Source organism: Phyllobates terribilis, unplaced genomic scaffold (assembly GCF_046119375.1).
Source record: "Phyllobates terribilis strain yellow unplaced genomic scaffold, ASM4611937v1 Scaffold_3__8_contigs__length_932513732, whole genome shotgun sequence".
NCBI lineage: Eukaryota > Metazoa > Chordata > Amphibia > Anura > Dendrobatidae > Phyllobates > Phyllobates terribilis.
This window is the reverse complement of record NW_027362763.1, coordinates 246,794,819-246,819,871: the sequence shown is the minus strand read 5'-3', so window position 1 is coordinate 246,819,871 and position 25,053 is coordinate 246,794,819. Positions and strand designations below refer to the sequence as shown.

The 25,053-nt window shown below is 44.7% G+C and overlaps 1 protein-coding gene across 1 annotated transcript in view; it reads left to right on the top strand.

Annotated features, from left to right (window-relative positions):
* The window catches only part of ANKUB1 (ankyrin repeat and ubiquitin domain containing 1), a 78,386-nt gene that overhangs the window by 6,279 nt on the left and 47,054 nt on the right, over positions 1 to 25,053 (top strand). Inside the window, exon 2 of the mRNA XM_073674701.1 lies at positions 331 to 474. Coding sequence (XP_073530802.1) covers positions 331 to 474 — 144 coding nt within the window. The remainder of the gene's footprint in view (positions 1 to 330; positions 475 to 25,053) is intronic.

Here is a 25,053-nt window from a genome sequence, read left to right as displayed (position 1 = left end):
TTATTTTATTGATAATGTTCACGTTCTTACAGCCACAAACATTTCCACTAAAGATTTGAAAACCGCTATATGAAGTAGGTTCTATATGGATTCTACCTGGAATTTGTGGCTGGTAACAACAAATGGAGAAGCCCAATTCAAGCTGCAAATCTGCAGCAGAAATCCTGGTGTCAGAATTCTGCCCAAACATCTGCTGGAAAATTCAACTTCAAAAACATTTGTGAATGTACTCTAAACATTATGACAGGTTGGGATGAGTTTCTGGTTTTCTTTATAGGATTAGATCATCTACAGCAAAAACAATAAATAGAAAATGAATCTGTTTTACAGGACTATTTTCACATCCAGGTGTTGGATGACAAACAAGGGAGAAGGTTTTTGGAGCTTATATATGCCGGAGGGGTGCTAAGAGATGAGTGGGTTCTAACAGATGCTGGGATTACTCTTTGTTCTACCATTAAGTGCATTGTGAAGGTGAGAATGAACCTGTGATAGCACAGAATACACCTATTTTCTTACACATAAATGTGGTATACCTTTGTTATTTTCTATTAATGGCATTGTAGGAGATCTCCAGCAATGAGTTGTTGTCTCTGCTGCAGGTCTACCTAGTATTCCTTCTTACACTTGGTTGTAGAAAACAATAATACTTTCTTTTACATTTTTTTTGCTGCCAAACTATTTTAGCATACCCTCTTTTTTATTCCAACATAGCTATTCACCTTCTCATGGCATCTGCTAGTTTGAAGAGTGCTTGGGCCATGTTGGGGGCAAAAAAAGGAATGGTAGATCGGTGATAGAGAGAAACAAAAAGCGGGCACCAGGTATTGTTGCTTCTTTTACCCCATCACATGTTAAATTTGGTCCTGGGACCAGAGGGTCACTTTAAATTGGAATTACAGAATCATAACTATTCCAGCACTGGGCACCAATATAATTTATCTATTACACCATCAATTTTGGAAGATTACAAGCTTGTTGGAAGAGGTACGTTCTGGATGCGTATTAAAGGGAATCTATCAGCAGGTTTTTTTTATATATAATCTGAGAGAACCATGATGTAGGGGCAGATACATTAATTCCAGCAATGTGTCACATACCAGGCTGTGTTTTGCTGTTTCAATAAAATCAGTGTTTTATCAGCAGGAGATTATCACTAGAGGATTAGGTGTGTTGGGCCTCTTGTTCCAACCAAGCCGCCACCACTGATTACAGAAAGATGTGGTGTGGTTATACACAGCTCAGCAATCTGAGCACCGTTGGATCTGCAGAAGAGAAAACTGTGATTGTATCACAACTGCTGCACCCAGTAGACTAAGTGACACATCGCTTGAATCAGTCTACATTATGTTGCTGTCAGATTACATAGAAAAAGACCTGCTGACAGATTCCATTTAAATGGTCTCTGCCATTTCTATACTATATGTATATATATATATGTGTGTGTGTGTGTGTATATATATATATATATATATATATATATATATATATATCAGTACAGACCAAAAGTTTGGACACACCTTCTCATTTAAAGATTTTTCTGTATTTTCATGACTATGAAAATTGTACATTCACACTGAAGGCATCAAAACTATGAATTAACACATGTGGAATTATATACTTAACAAAAAAGTGTAAAACAACTGAAAATATGTCTTATATTCTAGGTTCTTCAAAGTAGCCACCTTTTGCTTTGATGACTGCTTTGCACACTCTTGGCATTCTCTTGATGAGCTGCAAGAGGTAGTCACCGGAAATGGTTTTCACTTCACAGGTGTGCCATGTCAGGTTTAATAAGTGGGATTTCTTGCTTTATAAATGGGGTTGGGGCCATCAGTTGTGTTGTGCAGAAGTCCGGTGGATACACAGCTGATAGTCCTTCTGAATAGACTGTTAGAATTTGTATTATGGCAAGAAAAAAGCAGCTAAGTAAAGAAAAATGAGTGACCATCATTACTTTAAGAAATGAAGGTCAGTCAATGCGAAAAATTGGGAAAACTTTGAAAGTGTCCCCAATTGCAGTTGCAAAAACCATCAAGCGCTACAAAGAAACTGGCTCACATGAGGACTGCCCCAGGATAGGAAGACCAAGAGTCACCTCTGCTTCTGAGGATAAGTTTATCCAAGTCACCAGCCTCAGAAATCGCAGGTTAACAGCAGCTCAGATTAGAGACCAGGTCAATGCCACACAGAGTTCTAGCAGCAGACACATCTCTTCAACAACTGTTAAGAGGAGACTTTGTGCAGCAGGCCATCATGGTAAAATAGCTGCTATGAAACCACTGCTAAGGACAGGCAACAAGCAGAAGAGACTTGTTTGGGCTAAAGAACACAAGGAATGGACATTAGACCAGTGGAAATCTGTGCTTTGGTCTGATGAGTCCAAATTTGAGATCTTTGGTTCCATCCACCGTGTCTTTGTGCGACGCAGAAAAGGTGAACGGATGGACTCTACATGCCTGGTTCCCACCGTGAAGCATGGAGGAGGAGGTGTGATGGTGTGGGGGTGCTTTGCTGGTGACACTGTTGGGGATTTATTCAAAATTGAAGGCATACTGAACCAGCATGGCTACCACAGCATCTTGCAGCGGCATGTTATTCCATCCGGTTTGCGTTTAGTTGGACCATCATTTATTTTTCAACAGGACAATGACCCCAAACACACCTCCAGGCTGTGTAAGGGCTATTTGACCAAGAAAGAGAGTGATGGGGGGCTACGCCAGATGACCTGGCCTCCACAGTCACCAGACCTGAACCCAAGCGAGATGGTTTGGGGTGAGCTGGACCGCAGAGTGAAGGCAAAAGGGCCAACAAGTGCTAAGCATCTCTGGGAACTCCTTCAAGATTGTTGGAAGACCATTTCCGGTGACTACCTCTTGAAGCTTATCAAGAGAATGCCAAGAGTGTGCAAAGCAGTCATCAAAGCAAAAGGTGGCTCATATAGTTCATATAGTGCCATATCGTGCATAAAGCTCAGAGCTGTGTAGTCGGTAAGCCAAATCTCAGAGTCCGACTCCTCAATTTCCCTGACTCCCAACTCTGACTCCACGACTCCGACTCCACAGCTCTGCCTCACTACTGACCATGTACATAAAGTGCAGCATAGATTAATCTCAACTAAAAGCCGAGATCCTTAGATCAGGAATAGGACAGACATTTATAGGACATTTCATAAATTTCCCAAATTCTTATGAAAACATTTACAGCACATCCTGCATTGTAGTAATGGATCCTATTTGTTATTTATTTTAGGAGTCGGTCCATTTTACATCGACTCCAACTCCACCAAAATGGACACCGACTCCACAGCTCTGATAAAGCTGTACCAACATACAGCTTTATAGTGCACACAGAGTGCCTACATTTCTCTATAGAGTGCCATTTTTTCTATGAGAAGAGAAGAGGTGGCTGTGCATAAGTGCAGCTGTGTCCACTGTAGTCTACAAAAATTATTGTAATAGCCTAGTGTTTTTCAAATCCCTTAAAAGAGAGAACCACACTCATGCCCAGCTACCGCTCCACTCCTCTGCTTCTTTGATGTACTAAACAAGATTAAGAGATGAACAGAAGGCAGCACGGACCAGCATCGGTGGTACATGCCCTCGGGCCATGGTTTGTGCACCACTGACTCAGGACGATACTTTATTGATGCAGAGTTTTACTGTTGATAAAATATGTACAAATGAAGACAACTGACAAGACATATGGGAGAATTTGTTTAGTAAGTAAATTACAGAACCTGCCTGGTTACCTGCTGTCGCACCTAAACATTTATGTCTCATACATTAAGCATGTCATGTAGAAGTCAAATATACAGACATATTTGCAAACATTGCACTACTGATTTATTTTTGCAAACAGTTGAGACACAAATGAATTAAAACTCTTTGCAGCTCAGGTTTAACCAGTTCAGTTATAAATCATGACCTTGTTTTGGTAAATGACAAAATGTCTATAAGTATTACTAATGACTTACACCTATCACCAGACAAAGTGTAGTATATCTTAAAAAAAAAAAACGTTCACATAAAATGAAAAATTAAAGGGGCTGTCCATTACTTGGGCAATCCCTAATTCAATGACGTAGTCCCTCTTATAGAATAATAAAACCAACAGATATTCAACTCCCCCACCTTTTCTACTCTAGTGATGTCTCCCGGGGCTGAATGCTATCATGAATGTAAAGGTACTTCAACAAGGTATTAGATTTAGGATGTACATATTTATTCAACCACATTATTTTAGTTCTTTATGTTTCTGTTTCAATAAAAAAAGATCTGTTTATTTTTCAATTAAATTGCACAGATCATGGGTTAAATTAAAGGTGAAAAAAGTTCTAAAATGATTCTTCTTAGTATGATTTTTTATATGGCAAAACCTGGCATTTTAACAGAGGTGTGTAGACTTTATATTCACTATATATAATTGTCTCAAATAATGAGTAAATGTCATGCAAGGTGTGGGAAAGACTTAGTGCAACACAAAGGGAAGAGGGAAAGGGAGCCCAGACTCTAGGGAAAGGGGGGAAGCAGAGACCTCTTAGGGGAGACAGGTTGATCTAGCGTCACCCTGTCTCCCCTAACGTCCCTGTTTTGGCTTTTCACCAATCGCCGCACACGTACCTCGCCCTGTCTTTCCCTGGCGTATGGCTAAGGCTAGGGAAGGGAGGAGATGAGCACTAGTCGATCTCCACTTAACACTATAGACAACAGGGGTGGACAAACAGGGGAAATTGCTTAGCTTTAGACAAACTCCAGACAAATGCGCACATGTCCTCAAGCTCCAGAGAGAATGACGTACTGCTCTTGTTAAAGCCTTCACAAATAGTAATAAATATCGCCGGCACCTCCCTCTGAAACACAGCAGGTATTTATACACCCAGGCAGGGTGTTAATTAGCCAGAGGAAGGTAGCGGCTGGGTCCTAGAGACAGCCACTAAGAAGGTGTCTGTAATGCCAAACGTAGAGATCTCCTGCAACCAACTGAAGGGCGACTGTCTGTCACTTCTGACACACCCGTGACAGTACCCCTCTCTACTAGTGGCCTCCGGAAACTCAGGAACGGGTTTCTCAGGATAAGAGGTGTGGAATGAGCCAACCAACCTGGGAGCGTTCACCTCTGACGCTGAAACCCATATCCTCTCCTCTGGACCATAGCCTTTCCAGTGCACAAAGTATTGTAGAGAACGACGTTGGAGACAAGAATCTACAATCCTCGAAATCTGGAACTCCAGATTACCATCAACCATTATTGGGGGAGGTGGTAGAGGTGAGGGCTCAAGAGGTTCCACATACTTTTTGAGTAAGGACCTGTGGAACACGTTGTAGACCTTAAGGGCCTGAGGAAGTTCAAGACGAAATGCTGCTGGGTTTATGACGGCGGATATTTTATTGGGACCAATAAACCTTGGTCCCAGCTTCCAAGAAGGAACTTTCAATCTTATATTCTTGAATGTGTGGTTGTCTTATATTATAGACAACCACACAAAGTCATTCACATTCAGGTCCGGACCTGGCAAGCGTTTTCTGTCAGCCATACGTCTCCCATGATCTTTAAATTACTCAGAACACCCTGCCATACCGAGGAGAGCGACGAAGCACACCGTTCCTCCTCAGGAGCTCCTGAAGCTCCTCCTCCACTAAAGGTACCAAACTATTGGTAATAACCGTATGCACCGAAGAACGGTGACCTGCCAGTGGATTCTTGACGATGATTATTAATGCTAAATTCTGCTAGCGGTAAGTAGGATGCCCAATCCTCCTGATTTTCAGAGACGAAACACTTGAGTTAGGTCTCCAAATTCTGATTAACACGCTCAGTCTAACCATTCGACTGAGGGTGGAAGGCAGACGAAAAGGACAGCTGCACCCTCAGTCGAGAACAGAATTCCTTCAAGAACTTGGAAACAAACTGGGTCCCCCGATCTGACACCACATTGGAGGGAACCCCGTGAAGCTTCACAATCTCATTTATGAACACCTGAGCAAGTGTCTTGGCATTTGGCCATGCAGGCAATGTGACAAAATAAACCATTTTACTGAACCTATCTACTACCACGAAAACCTCCATTTTGCCTGCAGAACCCAGTAGGTCAGTAATAAAATCCATGGACAAGTGTGTCCATGGCCTTCTAGGGATAGGAAGCGGAAGAAGAGTGCCAGATAGACAGGTATGCAAAACCTTAGAATGCGCGCAAATACTACAAGCAGCTACATGTTCAATTACATCACGATGCAACCCCGGCCATCAAAAACGACGAGAGAGGAGGTCCGCAGTTGCCTTACCACCCGGATGCCCAGCAAGCACAGAGTTATGATGTTTCTTAATTACTTTGTGGCGCAGATTAGATGGTACAAATAACCTTCCTGAAGGGCAGGAGGCAGCGGTATCCCCCTGAGCCTTCAACACCTCACCCTCCAGTTCAGGATACAGTGCCGAAATGACTACCCCTTTCTGTAATATCGGGGCAGGGTTCTTATCGTCACCACCACCAGGGAAGCTCCGGGACAAAGCATGAGCCTTGACATTTTTGACCCCTGGACGAAAAGTGACAACAAAATTGAACCTAGTGAAAAACATGGACTATCTGGCTTGCCTAGGGTTGAGACGTTTAGCTGACTGGATAGATGACAGGTTCTTATGGTCAGTAATAACAGTAATAAGATGGACAGCCCCCTCAAACCAATGTCGCTATACCCCGAATGCCAATTTGATCGCCAAAAGTTCCCTATTACCCACGTCCTAATTTCTCTCAGCCGAAGACAATTTTTTAGAAAAGGCGTATGGACACCATTTACCAGGGGACGAACCCTGAGACAACACAGCCCCAACCCCAACATCTGACGAATCAACCTCCACAATAAAGGGTTGGGAAACATCCGATTGACTGAGTATAGGTGCAGTGGCAAAAGGATTCTTTAAGGAAGAAAAAGCCTGGAGAGAAGCATTCGACCATTTGGAAAAAATCAGACCCTTTCTTACTCATGTCAGTAAGGGGTTTCACAATAGCAGAGTAATTTTGGATGAATTTCCGCTAAAAATTAGTAAAGCCCAGAAAACGTTGTAGAGACTTCATGTTCTCGGGACGTTCCCAATCAAGGACTGCACGGATCTTCTCCGGATCCATCCGAAAACCTGAAGATGACAAGTACCCCAAAATCTGCACCTCCTGAACAGCAAAAACACATTTTTCCAGTTTGGCATAAAGTTTGTTATCCCTTAATATCTGGAGCACCTGCTTAACATGCCCCCGATGAGTCTCAAAATCAGGTGAGTAAACCAAAATATTGTCCAGATAGACCACCACAAACCTCCCCACCAAATGATGGAAAATATAATTTATGAAATGCTGGAATAACGCAGGTGCATTGGTCAAACCAAAACCAGACTCTCGAAATGTCCTTCCAGGGTATTGAACGCTGTTTAACATTCGTCCCCTTCTCTGATTCTAACCAGGTTGTAGGCTTCCCTTAAATCCAACTTGGAGAATACCTTAGCTCCTACAACCTGGCTGAACAAATCAGGAATCAGAGGAAGAGGGTATGGATCACGGATGGTAATTTGATTTAATTCCTGGAAATCTAAACAGGGACGTAGACCGCCATCTTTTTTCTTCACAAAGAAGAACCCTGCCACCACAGGCGAAGATGAGGGTCTGATATGTCCCTTCTCCAGACTTTCCACAATGAAATTCTTAATGGCTTGTCTCTCAGGGCCAGAAAGATTATACAGTCTGGATTTCGGTAGTTTAGCTCCGGACATCAGGTTAATAGGACAGTCATAAACACAATGAAGAGGCAAATCATGACACCCCCTCTCAGAAAAAACGTCCTTAAAACCTGACAGAAAAGCAGGCAATATTTCCGTAGAGACAGTAGCAAGGGAAATATCTAAACAGTTCTCATGGCAGTAATCACCCCATTCAATAATCTCCTCGGTTTGCCAATCCACCAATGGATTATGTTTAACAAGCCAAGGAATACCCAAAACAATCGGTGTGGGAAGATTGTCCAGGACATAGCAAGGGATTATTTCACAATGAACTGACCTCACCCTCAGTTTTACATTATGTACAATCCGAGTAAATGCTTTCTGTGCAAGTGGCGCCGAGTCAATGGCAAAGATGGAAATAGGTTCAGCTAAAGCACAGCAAGCAAGACCATGAGTTTTCACAAACTCATCATCAACCATGCTGACTCCGTCTCCACTGTCAACAAACACAGAAATGTTCTCGGTTTTGCTGTCTAGCACCACCTCTGCTGACAGGACAAAGCGGGAACTTCAGGTTGATAACAAATGTACCCCTTGTTTATTCAACTCCTGACTACCAAGAGTTAATCAAGACTCCTTTTGTTTAGGAATTGCAGGACAGGTCCCAACAAAATGTCCCTTTTTCCCACAAAAAAAATACGCCTTTTTTCCTGCGAATCTCCGGGGAGATGTATAATGTAGAGATACCCCCTAACTGCATGGGTTCCTCCACCTCCCCCAGTACTGGCGCAACTGCAGACCGCTCCCTCCGCAGAAGTACACAACCCCGACAAGAAGGCCCCGGAGAAGGTGGTCTCACCCGTCTATCCCGAAGGCATGTATCAAGACGTATGGCCAACGACATGGCAGTCTTCAAGGACTGAGGGGTTTCATATACTGCCAAGGCACCTTTCAACCTTTCAGTAAGCCCCTGACAAAATTGACTTCTAAGGGCTGAGTCATTCCATTTGGAATCCGTTGATCATCTACGGAATTCCAAACTGTACGTCTCCACTGACCGATTCCCCTGCTGAAGGCGACGTAGCCTAGACTCAGCCAAGGCCACTCGCTCAGGGTCATCACAGATGAGGGCCAGAGTCCCGAAAAACCCCTCCACAGACTGGAGACAAACCGAGTCCTGTGGTAAAGAAAAGTATGAGTATCTCCCTGCAGTAGAGAGATCACAATACCAACCCATTGCTCCTCATTTTCAGAGGAGTAAGGACAAAGTTTAAAATACAGTTTGCCGGCATCCTTGAATACAAAAAACTTGTCCCTACCTCCTGAAAACCTGTCCGGGAGGGCAACCTTGGGTTCAGGCTAGACAGGCCTACCTGCAGAGACCCCCACATTAGCGACCAGTAGCGGCTGATGTTGCTGCTGAACCTCAAAGTGGAAGTCATTCATCTCCAGGGACAGACAGCGGAACTGCTCTGAGAGCTCTGCAACAGTACCCATACCAAGGGAGAAAGGAAAAAAAAAAGTCCACGCCCAAAAACACAAAGAGGGAAAAAAAACAAAAACAAAGTCAGTCTTTTTTTTTTTTTTCCTTTTCAAAATGTGCTCGGCCGGCGATAATGTCACGCAAGGTGTGGGATAGACTTAGTGCAACACAAAGGGAAGAGGGAAAGGGGGCCCAGGATCTAGGGAAAGGGGTGAAGTGGAGACCTCCTAGGTTAATCTAGCATCACCCTGTCTCCCCTAACGTCCCTTTATTGACTCTTCACCAATCGCTGCATGCATACCTCGTCCTGTCTTTCCCTGGCATATGGCTAAGGCTAGGGAAGGGAGGAGATGAGCACTAGTCGATCTCCACTAAACACTATAGACATCAGGGGTGGACAAACAGGGGGAAATTGCTTAGCTTTAGACGAACTCCAGACAAATGCGCCCATGTCCTCAAGCTCCAGAGAGAATGACGTACTGCTCTTTCTAAAGCCTTCACAAGTAGTAATGAATATCACCAGCACCTCCCTCTGAAACACAGCAGGTATTTATACACCCAGGCAGGGTGTTAATTAGCTAGAGGAAGGTAGCGGCTGGGTCATAGAGACAGCCGCTAAGAAGATGTCTGTAATGCCAAACGTAGAGCTCTCCTGGAACCAACTGCACGTCGACTGTCTGTCACTTCTGACACACCCGTGACAGTATATCATCAATGTATCTGCTGTACCACTTAATGGAAGCATGAAAGGGATTATCATTGTATATGGTTGTACCTGAAATAGGAAATTACGTTCATAAGAGCGATTACAATCTATGAACCGCACGTCATTGTTTCCGATATACCAGATTTTGCGGATAAGATGCACCGGTTTATAAGACGCACCCCAAATTTTGGGGAGGAGAATAGGAAAAAAATGTTTTTCTTATAAACCAGTGCGTGTTATAATCAGCTTAACTGGGGGGCCGAGGCGTTGTTGGAGCGGGGTCACAGGTGGCAGGGTCAAGGCACGACGGGGCGTTCGGAGGCAGGAGTCGGGAGATCACTGCTGCCGGAAGATCCTGCCTTCCGGCATAGGCAGGAGTCAACAAATAGCTGCGGGTCCCATGCTTGTAGGTAGTAGGAGGTGTTCAGTGGTGTGGGGTTCAGCCGATATTTTGAGAAAGCAGGAGCCCCACACCTTTCATACTTTCTAATGCGGTGGGCTCCAAGAAAATAAAATAGTCCCCGGAGGCCATTGAGGCAATTGAGATCTCGGGAGCCGAGATCTCAATCTGAGCCTGCGCTGCCTCTGGTGGCCATTTTCCCAGAGCCCACCAGATAGAAGAGTATGGAAGGTGCAGGGCTCCGGCTTTTACAAAATGACGGCGGAGCCCCCGCACCACCGTACACTTCCTACTACAAGCATGGGACCCGCAGCATGGAGCCCAAAGCCATCTCCTGACTCCTGCCTCTGTCAGAAGGTAGAAGCTTCCAGCAGCAGCGACCCTGGGACCCCGCTCCACTAACGCCGGTAAGCTCCACTGCTGTTCGGATTATAGGACGTACCCCCATTTTTCTCCCAAATTTGGGGGGGGAAAGTGCGTCTTATAATCCGAAAAATATGGTATAATGTCTTCACCATCCATTCACCAGCTGAAGACTAAAAGAGAATCTTTTTGTCCTCCATCTAGTCTGTTTATGATAATATACCATTTATTTAATGGTATAGGAAAGAGCATTATGGCTAGACAAGAATGGGGTAATCTTCGGCACAACCATCCGGTAATAAAACCAATTTCTTTATTGAAAATGTTTAAAAACAGAGTGGATCCATTGATAAAATTGAACTGACGCATTTCTGGCAATTGATGCCCTACTACGACTAAGGGCATCTCTTGCCAGAAATGCATCCATTTCAATTCCCTATTCCTGTCTACCTTGAATGCTGCATTTACAAGTGGTATCGGCAGCCACCAATGACAGTTTTCTCAACACTGAAAATCGAGCGACGTGGTAAGCACAATATGTATCTTATTTCCAGAAAGTGCATTATACTGTGCTTTTACTAATATTTTTTTACAATGAGTCCCTATGATGAATGGATGATACAGCATCCATCTAGATTGTTGCCACTGTCAAAACAAGTGACTTTTTCTATGACCCCAATCTACTTCTGCAGCATTTTGGAGTACACTTGTACTATAATATTATTATATTATATAATATTATTATATAATGTCTATATCCATAGGATAAGAGTTTGTTAAGGTTCTCCTCCTATTAGCATTATACACTGCTCAAAAAATTAAGGGAACACTTAACACAATGTAACTCCAAGTCAATAACACTTCTGTGAATTCAACTTGTCCAGTTATGAAGCAACACTGATTGTGAATCAATTTCTCCCGCTGTTGTGCAAATGGAACAGTCAACTGGTAGAAATGATAGTCAATTAGCAAGAACCTCCCTATGAAGTAGTGGTTCTGCAGGTGGTGAACTCAGACAATCATCATTCTTTTTGGCTGCTGTTTTTGTCACTTTTGCATCATGTCATTGCTCTCACCCCTAGAGGTACAGTAGCATGAGGCGGTGTCTACAGTACAACCCACAGAAGTTGCTCAGGTACTGCAGCTCATCCAGGATGGCACATCAATGCAAGCTGTGGCAAGAAAGGCAGTTGTCTGTCAGCACAGTGTCCAGACACAGGCAAGTTCATCAGGAGACATGGAGGGGGCCATAGGGGGGCAACAACCCAGCAGCAGGACTGCTACATCCTCCTTTGTGCAAGGAGGAACAGGAGGAGCAGTGCCAGAACCCTGCAAAATTACCTCTAGCAGGCCGCTAACATCCATGTGTGTGCTCAAACTGTCAGAAACAGACTCCATGAGGGTGTTATGAGGGCCCGACGTCCACAAGTGGGTGTTGTACTTATAGTCCAACACCGTGCAGGGCGATTGGCATTTGCCAGAGAACACCAAGATTGGCAGATTCCACATTCGCGCCCTGTGATCTTCACGGATGAGAGCTGGTGACAGTCTAGAGACGCCGTGGAGAATGTTCTGCTGCCTGCAACATCCTGCAGCATGACCGGTTTGGCAGTGGGTCAGTAATGGTGTGGAGAGGCATTTCTTTGGAGGGCCGCACAGCCCTCCATGTGCTCGCCAGAGGTAGACTGACTGCCATTAGGTCCCGGGATGAGATCCTCAGACCCATTGTGAGACCATATGCAGGGGTGCAGTGGGCCATGCGTTCCTTTTGATGCATGACAATGCTAGGCCTCATGTGGCTGAAGTGTGTCAGCAGTTCCTGCATGATGAAGGTATTAATGATTTGGACTGGCCTGCCTGTTCCCCACACCTAAATCCAATTGAGAACATCTGGGAGATCCTGTCTCGTTCCATCCATCAACGCCACGTTGCACCACAGACTGTTCAGGAGTTGACTGATGCTTTAATCCAGGTCTGGCAGGAGATTTCCTCAGGGGAACATCCGCCACCTTATCAGGAGCATGCCCAGGCATTGTAGGGAGGTCATACAGGCACGTGGAGGTCACACACACTTGAATTTCCAACTAAAAACTGGAAAATGCCACTGTGCTATTTTTACTAACAAAGAGTGATACGGATATACTGTATGTTGCGGAACATACATCTGGATCACTTTTTGTTAATAAAATATTAGCTGTGGACATTGCAGGTTTGTTCCTAATTGGTCATAATTTATGGTACATTGAAGTGAGTATTTTTAGTGCAGTGGCATTTTCCAGTTTTTATTTGGCAATTCAAGTATTTATCAATCCAGGGATGTTGATTGTCACTAGCTGCTGACATACTTGATACAATGACACACTAGTTAGCGTGGGTGTCTCTATTGTTTACCCTTTTTTTCCGTAGTTCACACACACTGCTGAGCATCATTTCCTTGTCTTGAGGCATTTCCACTGAAGTTGGATCATCCTGTAATTTGATTTTCCACTTTGATTTTGAGTATCATTCCAAATCCAGACCTCCAGGGGATGTTAATTTTGATTTACATTTTTCATTTTTATTTTTTATTGTTCTCAACGCATTCTACTGTAACATCCCTGGTGGCGTGCTGGCATGGCTTACCACCTCGCACCATGCAAGACCGCCATCTTACCTATCAGTCCAGGCTGCACACTTTGCTCCAGTACCTGCTGTGTGCATGTCTCTTGTCTGATTGCTTAGGGCGGCGGCGCGGTTACTGCCTGATTCTTATAGTTACTGTGTGCGCACTCCTAATGCGTCCCCAGCCTATTGCTGTGAGTCACTGGATACTTAAACCCCCTCCACCCAGTAGGAGGTGCCTGAGCAACACTTTCTTTCAGTGTGTTCTGTGCAACTGAGTTGCCAGGTCCTGTCCTGTATCTTGTCTGTTTCCGCCACCCTGGGGGCTGAATACCCAGGCCTGTTACCTGTATCTGTGACTTTAATAAATAGCAAGAGGGTAAAACATAACCTTTATTCAGTATTATTTTTTAAAAAAGGTTCAAAAAAAGGTGCAAAGTGCATGCATAAGTACAAGAAGTACCAAAGTACAAAAATATTAAGATACAATAGGAAACTTATCCTTATCCTGATGGTGTTCCTATATAAGAAATAGGTCACACAAGACCTTTGAAGAAATAATTTCTCAGGTAAATGATGAATACTAACAAAGATAATCTCACTGGTATAGATCACCAAACAACCGTGTCCTCTCTAGCTATTTCCCATCCATAATTCAGCCAAATAAGATAAGGTATTGATGTAAATACAATACACAGCGTATGGGAAAGGTATACGCTAGTAAGTGTATAAAGCAACTCAGCCAACCATACAGAACAACAACAACAACAAGAATGTATTCATTATATCCACAACTGAATAAACTATTTTGTGGCATTAAACATTATTATATAATCATAGAGGAAATTTTTCAACTTATCTGATCCTCCATTAATGATGGGTATGCAGTCTCAACGCAGGCAGGCTCCCGACGCATTTCCCTTTGATCATCAGGGAAGTAAAGTGCCTATAATCATGCCTCCATTCGTTGGATATGCTTTAGTGGCTGGCTAGTAGTACCCATTGCTGCAGTGCCTCTTATACATGTTCTGCATGCTGAAAACAGCGTTTACTTCCGGGTATGACATCATATCCTGTGCGCAGACCACACAGGACGATAAAAAATGACAACTTCCGGTCTGTGGAACGCATATGGAACGCACTAGAGTCGCGCATGCGCAGTAGCGATCTCAAAATGAATCGCAGTAGTGATCTCAAAATCGCTTCCTAGATACAATATGCTAATAGAGGGCGTGTATCTAACAAACATGCTCACGATGAACTAGTGCCAGACGCTAAATTATAAGCAATATGAAAGCGTCAAAATGTGATCAAATAAGCCCAAATATAAAGAATAAGAGCCACAACAGACCACATACCACAAATTATGTACAGTACCTAGTCACAGATCTACATAAGCGTACGCAAATGAACGCAGAATTACCAAAGCCAATTGCGATAAGGGAAGAATATGGTAGTATAGAGGTAAACAAAAAATGGAAAAAATAGCCAGGGATCACTGAGCTCGCATATCGACACAAACATGTGTATGGCAAGGTGGGAAAAAGGGGGAGAAAGGAGAGGATCTTGCATGTCCCTATGGTAGCTAGACTTAACTAGCCTTACCTACCGCGGAGGTTGGCACCCTAAGGGAAACGAGAATGGCGCCCCCACTCGTCGACGGCTGACCCTCTCTAGGATAACCCTGATTGGCCCTCTCACTATAAAAAAGAAGGATAGTTGTTCATTAAGACCTGAGGGTTGTGTTGTCCTGAGCCAGAAAATTCACTTGCATTCTTTTTGTAGGATTTTCTGGTCCCAATTACCACCTCTGACTGAGGGTGCAATCCTGTCATTTCCCATAAACTGAATGAAGTTAACATCACCCCCATGATTGACATTAATGTGATTCGATATTGGGGTGTCACGTTTGTTTACAATATCACGGACATGTTCTCTTATCCTTCTTCTAAATTCCCGTCTAGTCTTGCCCACATATTCTATTCCATAACGGCATGTAGCTTTATAAATCACTCCTGTCGTGCGACAGTTGATAAAATGACGTATAACATACTCTTTCCCAGTCACATTCCCTACAAAGGATCTGCCCTTTATCACGGATTTACATGCGCAGCAATTGCCACAACTGTAGCAACCCTTTGTCTGGTTACCCAACCATGATGGATCTGATGTCTCTTTGAAAAAACTATGAACCAACCTATCCTTGAGCCATCTGCCTTTACGATAGGTAATCTGAGGAAAGGGACCTACCGTTTCTTTGATGTCTGCATCCATAAGTAAGATCGGCCAGTGGCGTTTCAAAATCTCTCTGACTCCCTTGGCCCCACTGGAGAAGGTAGTAATGAACCTTGAGATCCCCTCCTTTTCTTTCATAACCTTGGGGGTCAACAAAGTCTTTCGATCTCTAGATAGTGAGTCATTATAGGCCTCAGCAAGTATGTATTCAGGATAGCCTCTCTCAACAAAACGTCCACGTAAGTCATGGGCCTGTTTCTTAAAAGTACCGAGATCAGAGCAATTCCTGCGTATCTTTAAATATTGTCCTTTCGGAATTCCTCTCTTAAGAGCGCCAGGATGACTACTCTCCCATCTCAAGAGAGAGTTTGTAGCCGTTGGTTTCCTATAGTTACTAGTGCTCAATTCACCAGTGTTATTTCTCTGAACACAGACATCAAGAAATGGTAGTTTGTTATAATTACATTCATGTGTGAATCTTAGACCAATGTTGTTCACATTAAGTTGTGTAACGAAATCACCAAACGAAGATTCCGATCCCCTCCAGATAACAAAAATGTTGTCAATGTAGTGTCGCCAAACAATGACGTTGTCACTCAGAGGGATGGCTGGTTCACAAAAGACCATAGTTTCCTCCCACCAGCCCAGGAAAAGGTTAGCATACAAGGGGGCACAAGGGCTCCCCATCGCAGTACCCCTGAGCTGGTGGAAGTACTTCCTGTCGAAAGGTTGTTTGGTGAACTATACCAGTGAGATTATCTTTGTTAGTATTCATCATTTACCTGAGAAATTATTTCCTCAAAGGTCTTGTGTGACCTATTGCTTATATAGGAACACCATCAGGATAAGTTTCCTATTGTGTCTTAATATTTTTATACTTTGGTACTTCTTGTACTTATGCATGCACGTTGCACCTTTTTTTGAACCTTTTCTAAAAAATAATACTGAATAAAGGTTATGTTTTACCCTCTTGCTATTTATTATTGTAACAAACTGGGTACCACTTATTTGCTATTTTTGTCTGTATTTGTGACTTCTAGTCTGCTCCGCCACCCTGGGGGCTGTATAACCAGGCCCGTTATCTGTATCTGTGACTTCTAGTCTGTTCCGCCACCCTGGGGGCTGTATATCCAGGCCTGTTACCTGTATCTGTGACTTCTAGTCTGTTTCCGCCACCCTGGGGGCTGAGTTCCCAGGCTCGTTCCTGTATCTTGTTCCTGGTTCAGTTCCTGTCTGAACTGTGTCCTAGCCTGTTACCTGTTTTGTCTCTATGTCCGAACCTTCCCTTTTCCTGCAGTGTCTGAACCTGCACCTAACTCTAACTCGTTGTCTCTGCACTTCTGTTTGTGAGTTTTGTGTCCACTCGCTACTTCATTGCAAGTACCTTGTGTGTATCTGGTTCTGCTTGTCCACCGCACCTGCGGTTTCGCACTGCTCTGCTTGTCCACCGCATCTGCGGTTTCGCTCTGCTCTGCTTGTCCACCACATCTGCGGTTTCGCTCTGCTCTGCTTGTCCACCGCATCTGCGGTTTCGCTCTGCTCTGCTTGTTCACCGCATCTGCGGTTTCGCTCTGCTCTGCTTGTCCACCGCATCTGCAGTTTCGCTCTGCTCTGCTTGTCCACCGCATCTGCGGTTTCGCTCTGCTCTGCTTGTCCACCGCATATGTGGTTTCGCTCTGCTCTGCTTGTTCACCGCACCTGCGGTTTCGCTCTGCTCTGCTTGTTCACCGCACCTGCGGTTTCGCTCTGCTCTGCTTGTCCACCGCATCTGCGGTTTCGCTCTGCTCTGCTAGTCCACCGCACCTGCGGTTTCGCTCTGCTCTGCTTGTCCACTGCACCTGCGGTTTCGCTCTGCTCTGCTTGTTCACCGCACCTGCGGTTTCGCTCTGCTCTCCTTGTCCACCGCATCTGTGGTTTCGCTCTGCTCTGCTTGTCCACCGTACCTGCGGTTTCGCTCTGCTCTGCTTGTCCACCGCACCTGCGGTTTCGCTCTGCTCTGCTTGTCCACCGCACCTGCGGTTTCGCTCTGCTCTGCTTGTCCACTGCACCTGCGGTTTCGCTCTGCTCTGCTTGTTCACCGCACCTGCGGTTTCGCTCTGCTCTCCTTGTCCACCGCATCTGTGGTTTCGCTCTGCTCTGCTTGTCCACCGCACCTGCGGTTTCGCTTTGCTCTGCTTGCCCACCGCACCTGCGGTTTCGCTCTGCTCTGCTCCGCTTGTCCTCCGTGCCTGCGGTTCTGCTCTGCTAGTCCACCGCACCCGCAGCTCTGTTCCTGTATCCCAGTCTGTACTGGTCCCTATCCAGCCTGCTTTCCTACCTGCCAGTATCTGCCAGTCTGCATACCAGCTGTGCTTGCCAGCACCCGCCTGTCTGCATACCAGCCGTGCCTGCTAGTACCCGCCTGTCTGCATACCAGCCGTGCCTGCATTCCCCGATGTGGGTCAACAGTAGAGATGAGCGTTGTTCTACTCGAACTGTTCGCCAATCTCAAATTCGAGCTGTTTTGGGCGGTGTTCGAGCCGGTCGGCGAACACGAACAATTTGAGAAAAATTCGGCTGTTCGAGGTTATGTTCGATAACTGTTCGTGCACCAAAATCATAACTGGATTTTTTCTCAGTAATGATGAAAATTAATGTTAATACGCAGTTTGAGTGTACAGCGGGGCGGGGGGAGGGGCAGGGGATGGATCTCTGCAGGAACAATGAAGATCTCCATTTTTTTTTCTCTTTCCCGCATTTGCAGTGGGGAGGTGCAATCTGTCAGCCTATCAGCAGCGCACACACGGAGCGAAGTGCTTTTTTTCACACAAGCAAGGGCATGTGTGATTGGCAGTGTATGTCACATGTCCTTGCCCTATAAGACCAAGCCATTTTCCCCGTCGCCACCATTTTCTCACTGCTGCAGCTGCGTGTTAGACGGCACCGCTGTTGCTGTGTGCGCTATACCTTGTTAATTTCAAGCCAATTTTCGCACAAATATACAGATAGCTTGGGAGTAGGGAATAGTTGTGATTGCAGTCCTTTTAAGTACTAGGTTACAGCATTTCCTACGACTTTTATCAGGCAGGTCTGTGCTCTTAAATAGATAGATTGTGGGAGTAAAGACTAATTGTAATTGGAGTCCTTTTCAGGACTAGGTTACATCAGTTCCTATCAGTTTTTGCCAGGCAGGTCTGTGCCAGTGCTGTGCAAGTTTTTTTCACAGCATTTGGCTGAATCTAGCAAAGCTAATCCTTTTTGGCCTATTGCAGAGTGTGTTAGTCAGTGGAGTAGCCTATCTGTGTTGCAAGATATACCACCTGTGTATAGAATACCAATTTTTTTACTGCACCTAGTGAAGTAAAATCTTTTGGGCATAGCATCATTCTATTAGTCCATCTATACTGACCTCCATCAGGTTGCAAACTGAATATAATTTTTTTCTGCATCTAGCTCTGAAAAAATATTTGGGCTTCTAGCGGTGTGTGGGACTTGGTCTATTAGTCCATCTATACTGACCTCCATCAGGTTGCAAATTAAAAATAATTTTTTTCTGCATCTAGCTCTGAAAAAATATTTGGGCTTCTAGCAGTGTGTGGGACTTGGTCTATTAGTCCATCTATACTGACCTCCATCAGGTTGCAAATTAAAAATAATTTTTTTCTGCATCTAGCTCTGAAAAAATATTTGGGCTTCTAGCAGTGTGTGGGACTTGGTCTATTAGTCCATCTATACTGACCTCCATCAGGTTGCAAATTAAAAATAATTTTTTTCTTCATTTATCTCTGAAAAAATATTTGGACTTCTAGCAGCGTGTGGGACTTGTTCTATTAGTCCATCTATACTGACCTCCATCAGGTTGCAAATTAAAAATAATTTTTTTCTGCATCTAGCTCTGAAAAAATATTTGGGCTTCTAGCAGTGTGTGGGACTTGGTCTATTAGTCCATCTATACTGACCTCCATCAGGTTGCAAATTAAAAATAATTTTTTTCTGCATCTAGCTCTGAAAAAATATTTGGGCTTCTAGCAGTGTGTGGGACTTGGTCTATTAGTCCATCTATACTGACCTCCATCAGGTTGCAAATTAAAAATAATTTTTTTCTTCATTTATCTCTGAAAAAATATTTGGGCTTCTAGCAGCGTGTGGGACTTGTTCTATTAGTCCATCTATACTGACCTCCATCAGGTTGCAAATTAAAAATAATTTTTTTCTGCATGTAGCTCTGAAAAAATATTTGGGCTTCTAGCAGTGTGTGGGACTTGGTCTATTAGTCCATCTATACTGACCTCCATCAGGTTGCAAATTAAAAATAATTTTTTTCTGCATCTAGCTCTGAAAAAATATTTGGGCTTCTAGCAGTGTGTGGGACTTGGTCTATTAGTCCATCTATACTGACCTCCATCAGGTTGCAAATTGAATAAAAAAAAATTCTGCATCTAGCTCTGAAAAAATATTTGGGCTTCTAGCAGTGTGTGGGACTTGGTCTATTAGTCCATCTATACTGACCTCCATCAGGTTGCAAATTGAATAAAAAAATTTTCTGCATCTAGCTCTGAAAAAATATTTGGGCTTCTAGCGGTGTGTGGGACTTGGTCTATTAGTCCATCTATACTGACCTCCATCAGGTTGCAAATTAAAAATAATTTTTTTCTGCATCTAGCTCTGAAAAAATATTTGGGCTTCTAGCAGTGTGTGGGACTTGGTCTATTAGTCCATCTATACTGACCTCCATCAGGTTGCAAATTAAAAATATTTTTTTTCTGCATCTAGCTCTGAAAAAATATTTGGGCTTCTAGCAGTGTGTGGGACTTGGTCTATTAGTCCATCTATACTGACCTCCATCAGGTTGCAAATTAAAAATAATTTTTTTCTTCATTTATCTCTGAAAAAATATTTGGGCTTCTAGCAGCGTGTGGGACTTGTTCTATTAGTCCATCTATACTGACCTCCATCAGGTTGCAAATTAAAAATAATTTTTTTCTGCATCTAGCTCTGAAAAAATATTTGGGCTTCTAGCAGTGTGTGGGACTTGGTCTATTAGTCCATCTATACTGACCTCCATCAGGTTGCAAATTAAAAATAATTTTTTTCTGCATCTAGCTCTGAAAAAATATTTGGGCTTCTAGCGGTGTGTGGGACTTGGTCTATTAGTCCATCTATACTGACCTCCATCAGGTTGCAAATTAAAAATAATTTTTTTCTGCATCTAGCTCTGAAAAAATATTTGGGCTTCTAGCAGTGTGTGGGACTTGGTCTATTAGTCCATCTATACTGACCTCCATCAGGTTGCAAATTAAAAATAATTTTTTTCTGCATCTAGCTCTGAAAAAATATTTGGGCTTCTAGCAGTGTGTGGGACTTGGTCTATTAGTCCATCTATACTGACCTCCATCAGGTTGCAAATTAAAAATAATTTTTTTCTTCATTTATCTCTGAAAAAATATTTGGGCTTCTAGCAGCGTGTGGGACTTGTTCTATTAGTCCATCTATACTGACCTCCATCAGGTTGCAAATTAAAAATAATTTTTTTCTGCATCTAGCCCAGCCAATAGTTTTGGCCTAATACCACAGTTTGGCCACTCAGCTCTGCTCGGTTACCATCCATTGTTTTTTTGTGCAAACAACTCCAGAGTTGTGAATTAGTTAACCACCAAAATGAGTGGAAAAAGGCCTGCTGCTGGTGGAAAGGGGAATAGGCGTGTTGGGAAGGGGAAAAAAGGTTGTGTCCGTGGGGTAGGTGCAGAAGAAAGACCATCTTCCAGCCAAACTAAAATGTCTACTTCTTTTAGCGGACAATGTGATAAGATCCCTTTCTTACGGCCACGCCAATCGCTACAAATTCCAGATGAGGCACAAAAACAGCAGGTGCTTCAACGGATATCAAGTGCTCCTTTAAGTGGGCTCTCCTCCACATCAACTTCAACATCACAAATACTCCAGTCCTCAAAGGTGTCACCCAAATCGCACTTGCTTCCTCACAGCTCCCAAATCTCCAGCTGCCCGTCTGAGTATGAGGTAGAACAGATGGTTGAGTCTGCAGAGCTGTTTACTCATACTATAGCCTGGGAATCAGAGGTCGACTCCAGCGCTTCTGTGAATCCAGACGAGGAAATGATCTGCACTGATGCCCAGAATCTTTATGAGTCGGATCCAGGACCAGACGCAGAAGGTTCTGACCATAATGTAGACCCTCATTCCCAAACTGTAACTCCTGTTGGTGGAGACAATGAGGAAGACGATGATAAGACTGAAATACCTGATTGGAGCGACAACTTTAGTTTTTTGTCAGGGCAGGAACAGGTTGGCTCTGAGGACGACGGGTGTGATAACGCACAGGGTGATGATGATGAGGTCGGAGATCCCACTTACTGTCAACCCACAGTCAGCCAAGAGATGAGGTCAGCAGAGGAGGTGGAGGAAGATGCTAGTGACGACGAGGTCAGGTTGCGCCTTCCTGGACAGAGACGTAGTACTGGAAGCACGTCAACAACTGCATCCTCAAACACAACTCTGCCTCTCACCACAAGTCGTGGTGGCTCTTCAGGTCGCATGGGTGCTAAGCCTTGCATAGCCTGGGCATTTTTTCAGATCGATAAAGATGACCCAACTCGTGTTATCTGTAACATTTGTCAGCAAAAGCTAAGTAGAGGCCAAAAAATACATAGTTTGAGTACTTCATGCATGAACCGGCACATGGACATGAAGCATAAGTTGCAGTGGGAAGCTCAGTGTGCTACAATGCGGCCTAGCCGGCCGGGCCAATCACCGTCTGCCATATCTTGTGCATCCGCGGCCTCTTCATCCTCTGTGACTGGGGGGACAGCAGTCACACCTGTTTTGGGGCGCAGACCTGCCACCTCTTTACCCGCAACAGCCAGCGTGATTGGCAGGTCATCATTTTCTTTGGAGGTGGTAACACCAGCTGGTGTTGAGCGCTGTCCGACATCGATAGCACCACCTTTGGATCAAGGCAACCTAACATGTCCGCCTGCATCTTCCTCACAGACCGGCAGTTTGCCGCGGACACCCTTATCAACCCCGTCTAAGCACAATAGCCAGCCATCGGTCCCTCAGATGTGGACAAGTAAAAGACCATTTCCTCCTAGCCATGAGAAAGCTAAGAGGTTGAATTTCACCATCTGCAAGCTCTTGGCTACAGAAATGCTGCCTTTCCGCCTGGTGGACACAGAGGATTTTCGAGACCTTATGTCCGTCGCAGTGCCCCAGTACCAGATGCCCAGTCGGCACTACTTCTCAAAGAAAGGTGTGCCTGCACCAGCATGTCGCACACAACATCACCGCTTCTTTGAGAAACTCTGTGTGTGACAGGGTGCATTTCACCACAGACACTTGGACGAGTAGGCATCGACAGGGGCGTTACATGTCGCTGACTGGGCACTGGGTAACTATGGTGACAACAGGACAAGGGGCTGCTGTCCAAGTCTTGCCGTCCCCACGAGTTGTGCGTCAATCCTCTTTATGTCAAAGTTCCTCCACTGCTTCTGCCTCCTCAACCTCCTCTCGGTCTTCCACCTGCACCCAAAGCCTGTCTGGTCATGCCACAAGCTTTCTAACTGCGCAGAAGGGATCCTGCACACCTCCTTACTATGCTGGCAGTAGGGCTCAACGTCATCAGGCGGTTTTTACATTGAAATGTCTGGGAAATGTGAGTCACACAGCTGAGGAGTTGTGGTCAGCTCTGGAGAACCAATTTCATGAATGGTTGTCTCCACTGGACCTGAAACCAGGGAAGGCCGTGTGCGACAATGCTGCAAACCTGGGTGCGGCCCTTCGCCGGGGCAATGTCACACACAGGCCTTGTATGGCTCACGTGTTGAACCTGGTTGTCCAGCAATTTTTAGCCCACTATCCCAGACTAGATGGCCTTCTGCAGAGGGCACGGTCGCTGTGTGCTCACTTCCGCCGTTCGCATCCCGCAGCTCAGCGACTTACATCTCTACAGAAGTCGTTGGGCCTGCCACTTCACCGGCTAAAATGCGATGTGCCTACCCGGTGGAATTCAACTCTGCACATGTTGCAGCGACTGTGGCAGCACCGACAAGCCCTGGTGCAATACGTTCTGACGTATAGCCTGGGCCAACGAGATTCAGAGGTGGGGCAAATCACGCTGGAGGAGTGGTCTCAGATCAGGAACCTATGCACCCTTCTGCACAGTTTTGAAATGGCGACGAAGATGTTTAGTGCTGACGATGCCATTATCAGCATGACTATTCCGGTGATTTACATGCTGGAGCACATGTTAAACAGAATTCGGAGTCAGGTGGTGGCACAAGAGGAGGTGGAGGAAGTAGAGGAGGAGGAGTTGTATGCGGAAGGGCTAACATCTGCAAGGTCCAGACGGTCGGCAGCACCAAGGCGGCAGGCATGTGAGGGTGGGGGAGATGGTTTTACCAGGGCGCATGGTAGCAGCCAAACTAGTGAGGAAGGTGCAGGAGCCCAGGAAGAAGTGGAGGACGAACTGATGGAAGACTCATCAGATGAGGGAGACCTTGATCACATTTCTGTTGTGCGAGGTTGGGGGGAGAGGACAGAGGAAGGAAGCATGATTGTTACCTCGCCACCAACACAACAGGGACTTGGTGCTCCTGGATGCGCAACACACATGAGTGCCTTCTTGCTGCACTACCTGCAACATGACCCTCGAATTGTGAGAATTAGAAATAATCCTGACTACTGGGTTGCCACACTGTTAGATCTCCGGTACAAAAGTAAATTTGCAGAAATTATTCCTGCCATAGAAAGGGATGCACGCATGCAGGAGTATCAGCAGAGACTGTTGCAGAATCTTACATGTGCTTTTCCACAAAATACCAGTGGTGCACGTAGTGAATCTCACAGTTCCAACTTGCCAACCGTGGGACCGTCAAGTGTTCAGCACTCAAACCGTAACAGAACCACAGTATCTGCTGGTAACATCAATTTTGCGGAATCATTTCACCACTTTTTTAGCCCATCCTTTGCAAGGCCACAGGAGACAAGAAGTCTGACACATAGTCAACGCCTAGAGACGATGGTACAGGAGTATCTCCAAGTAAACATTGAAGCCACGACTGTGTCACTGGACCCTTGCTCTTTTTGGGCTTCCAATCTGGATAAATGGCCGGAGCTAGCCACTTACGCCTTGGAGATCTTGTCATGCCCCGCAGCCAGCGTTCTGTCTGAACGTGTGTTCAGCGCTGCTGGTGGTGTGCTGACAGATAAGCGCACGCGGCTCTCCACTGATAATGTAGACAGACTCACGTTCATAAAGATGAACAAATCATGGATCCGAAACGACTTTTCTACCCCTGTGTCATCCTGGGGAGAGTAAAAGCTTGATGATTGGTTAAAATCACCCTACCAACCGTTTTAAGCTTTCAAATTACTAATCATGTTTATCTGTATCTTGACTGGAAAATAATTTGGGCTTTGTAGCAGTGTGCAGCACTGATCCTATTAGGCCATCTATAATAAGCTTCACCAGATTTAAAATTAAAAATAATTTTTAGCTGCATCTAGCCCGGAAAATAATTTTGGGGCTCCGAGATGCACAAGACACATAAGTGCCTTCTT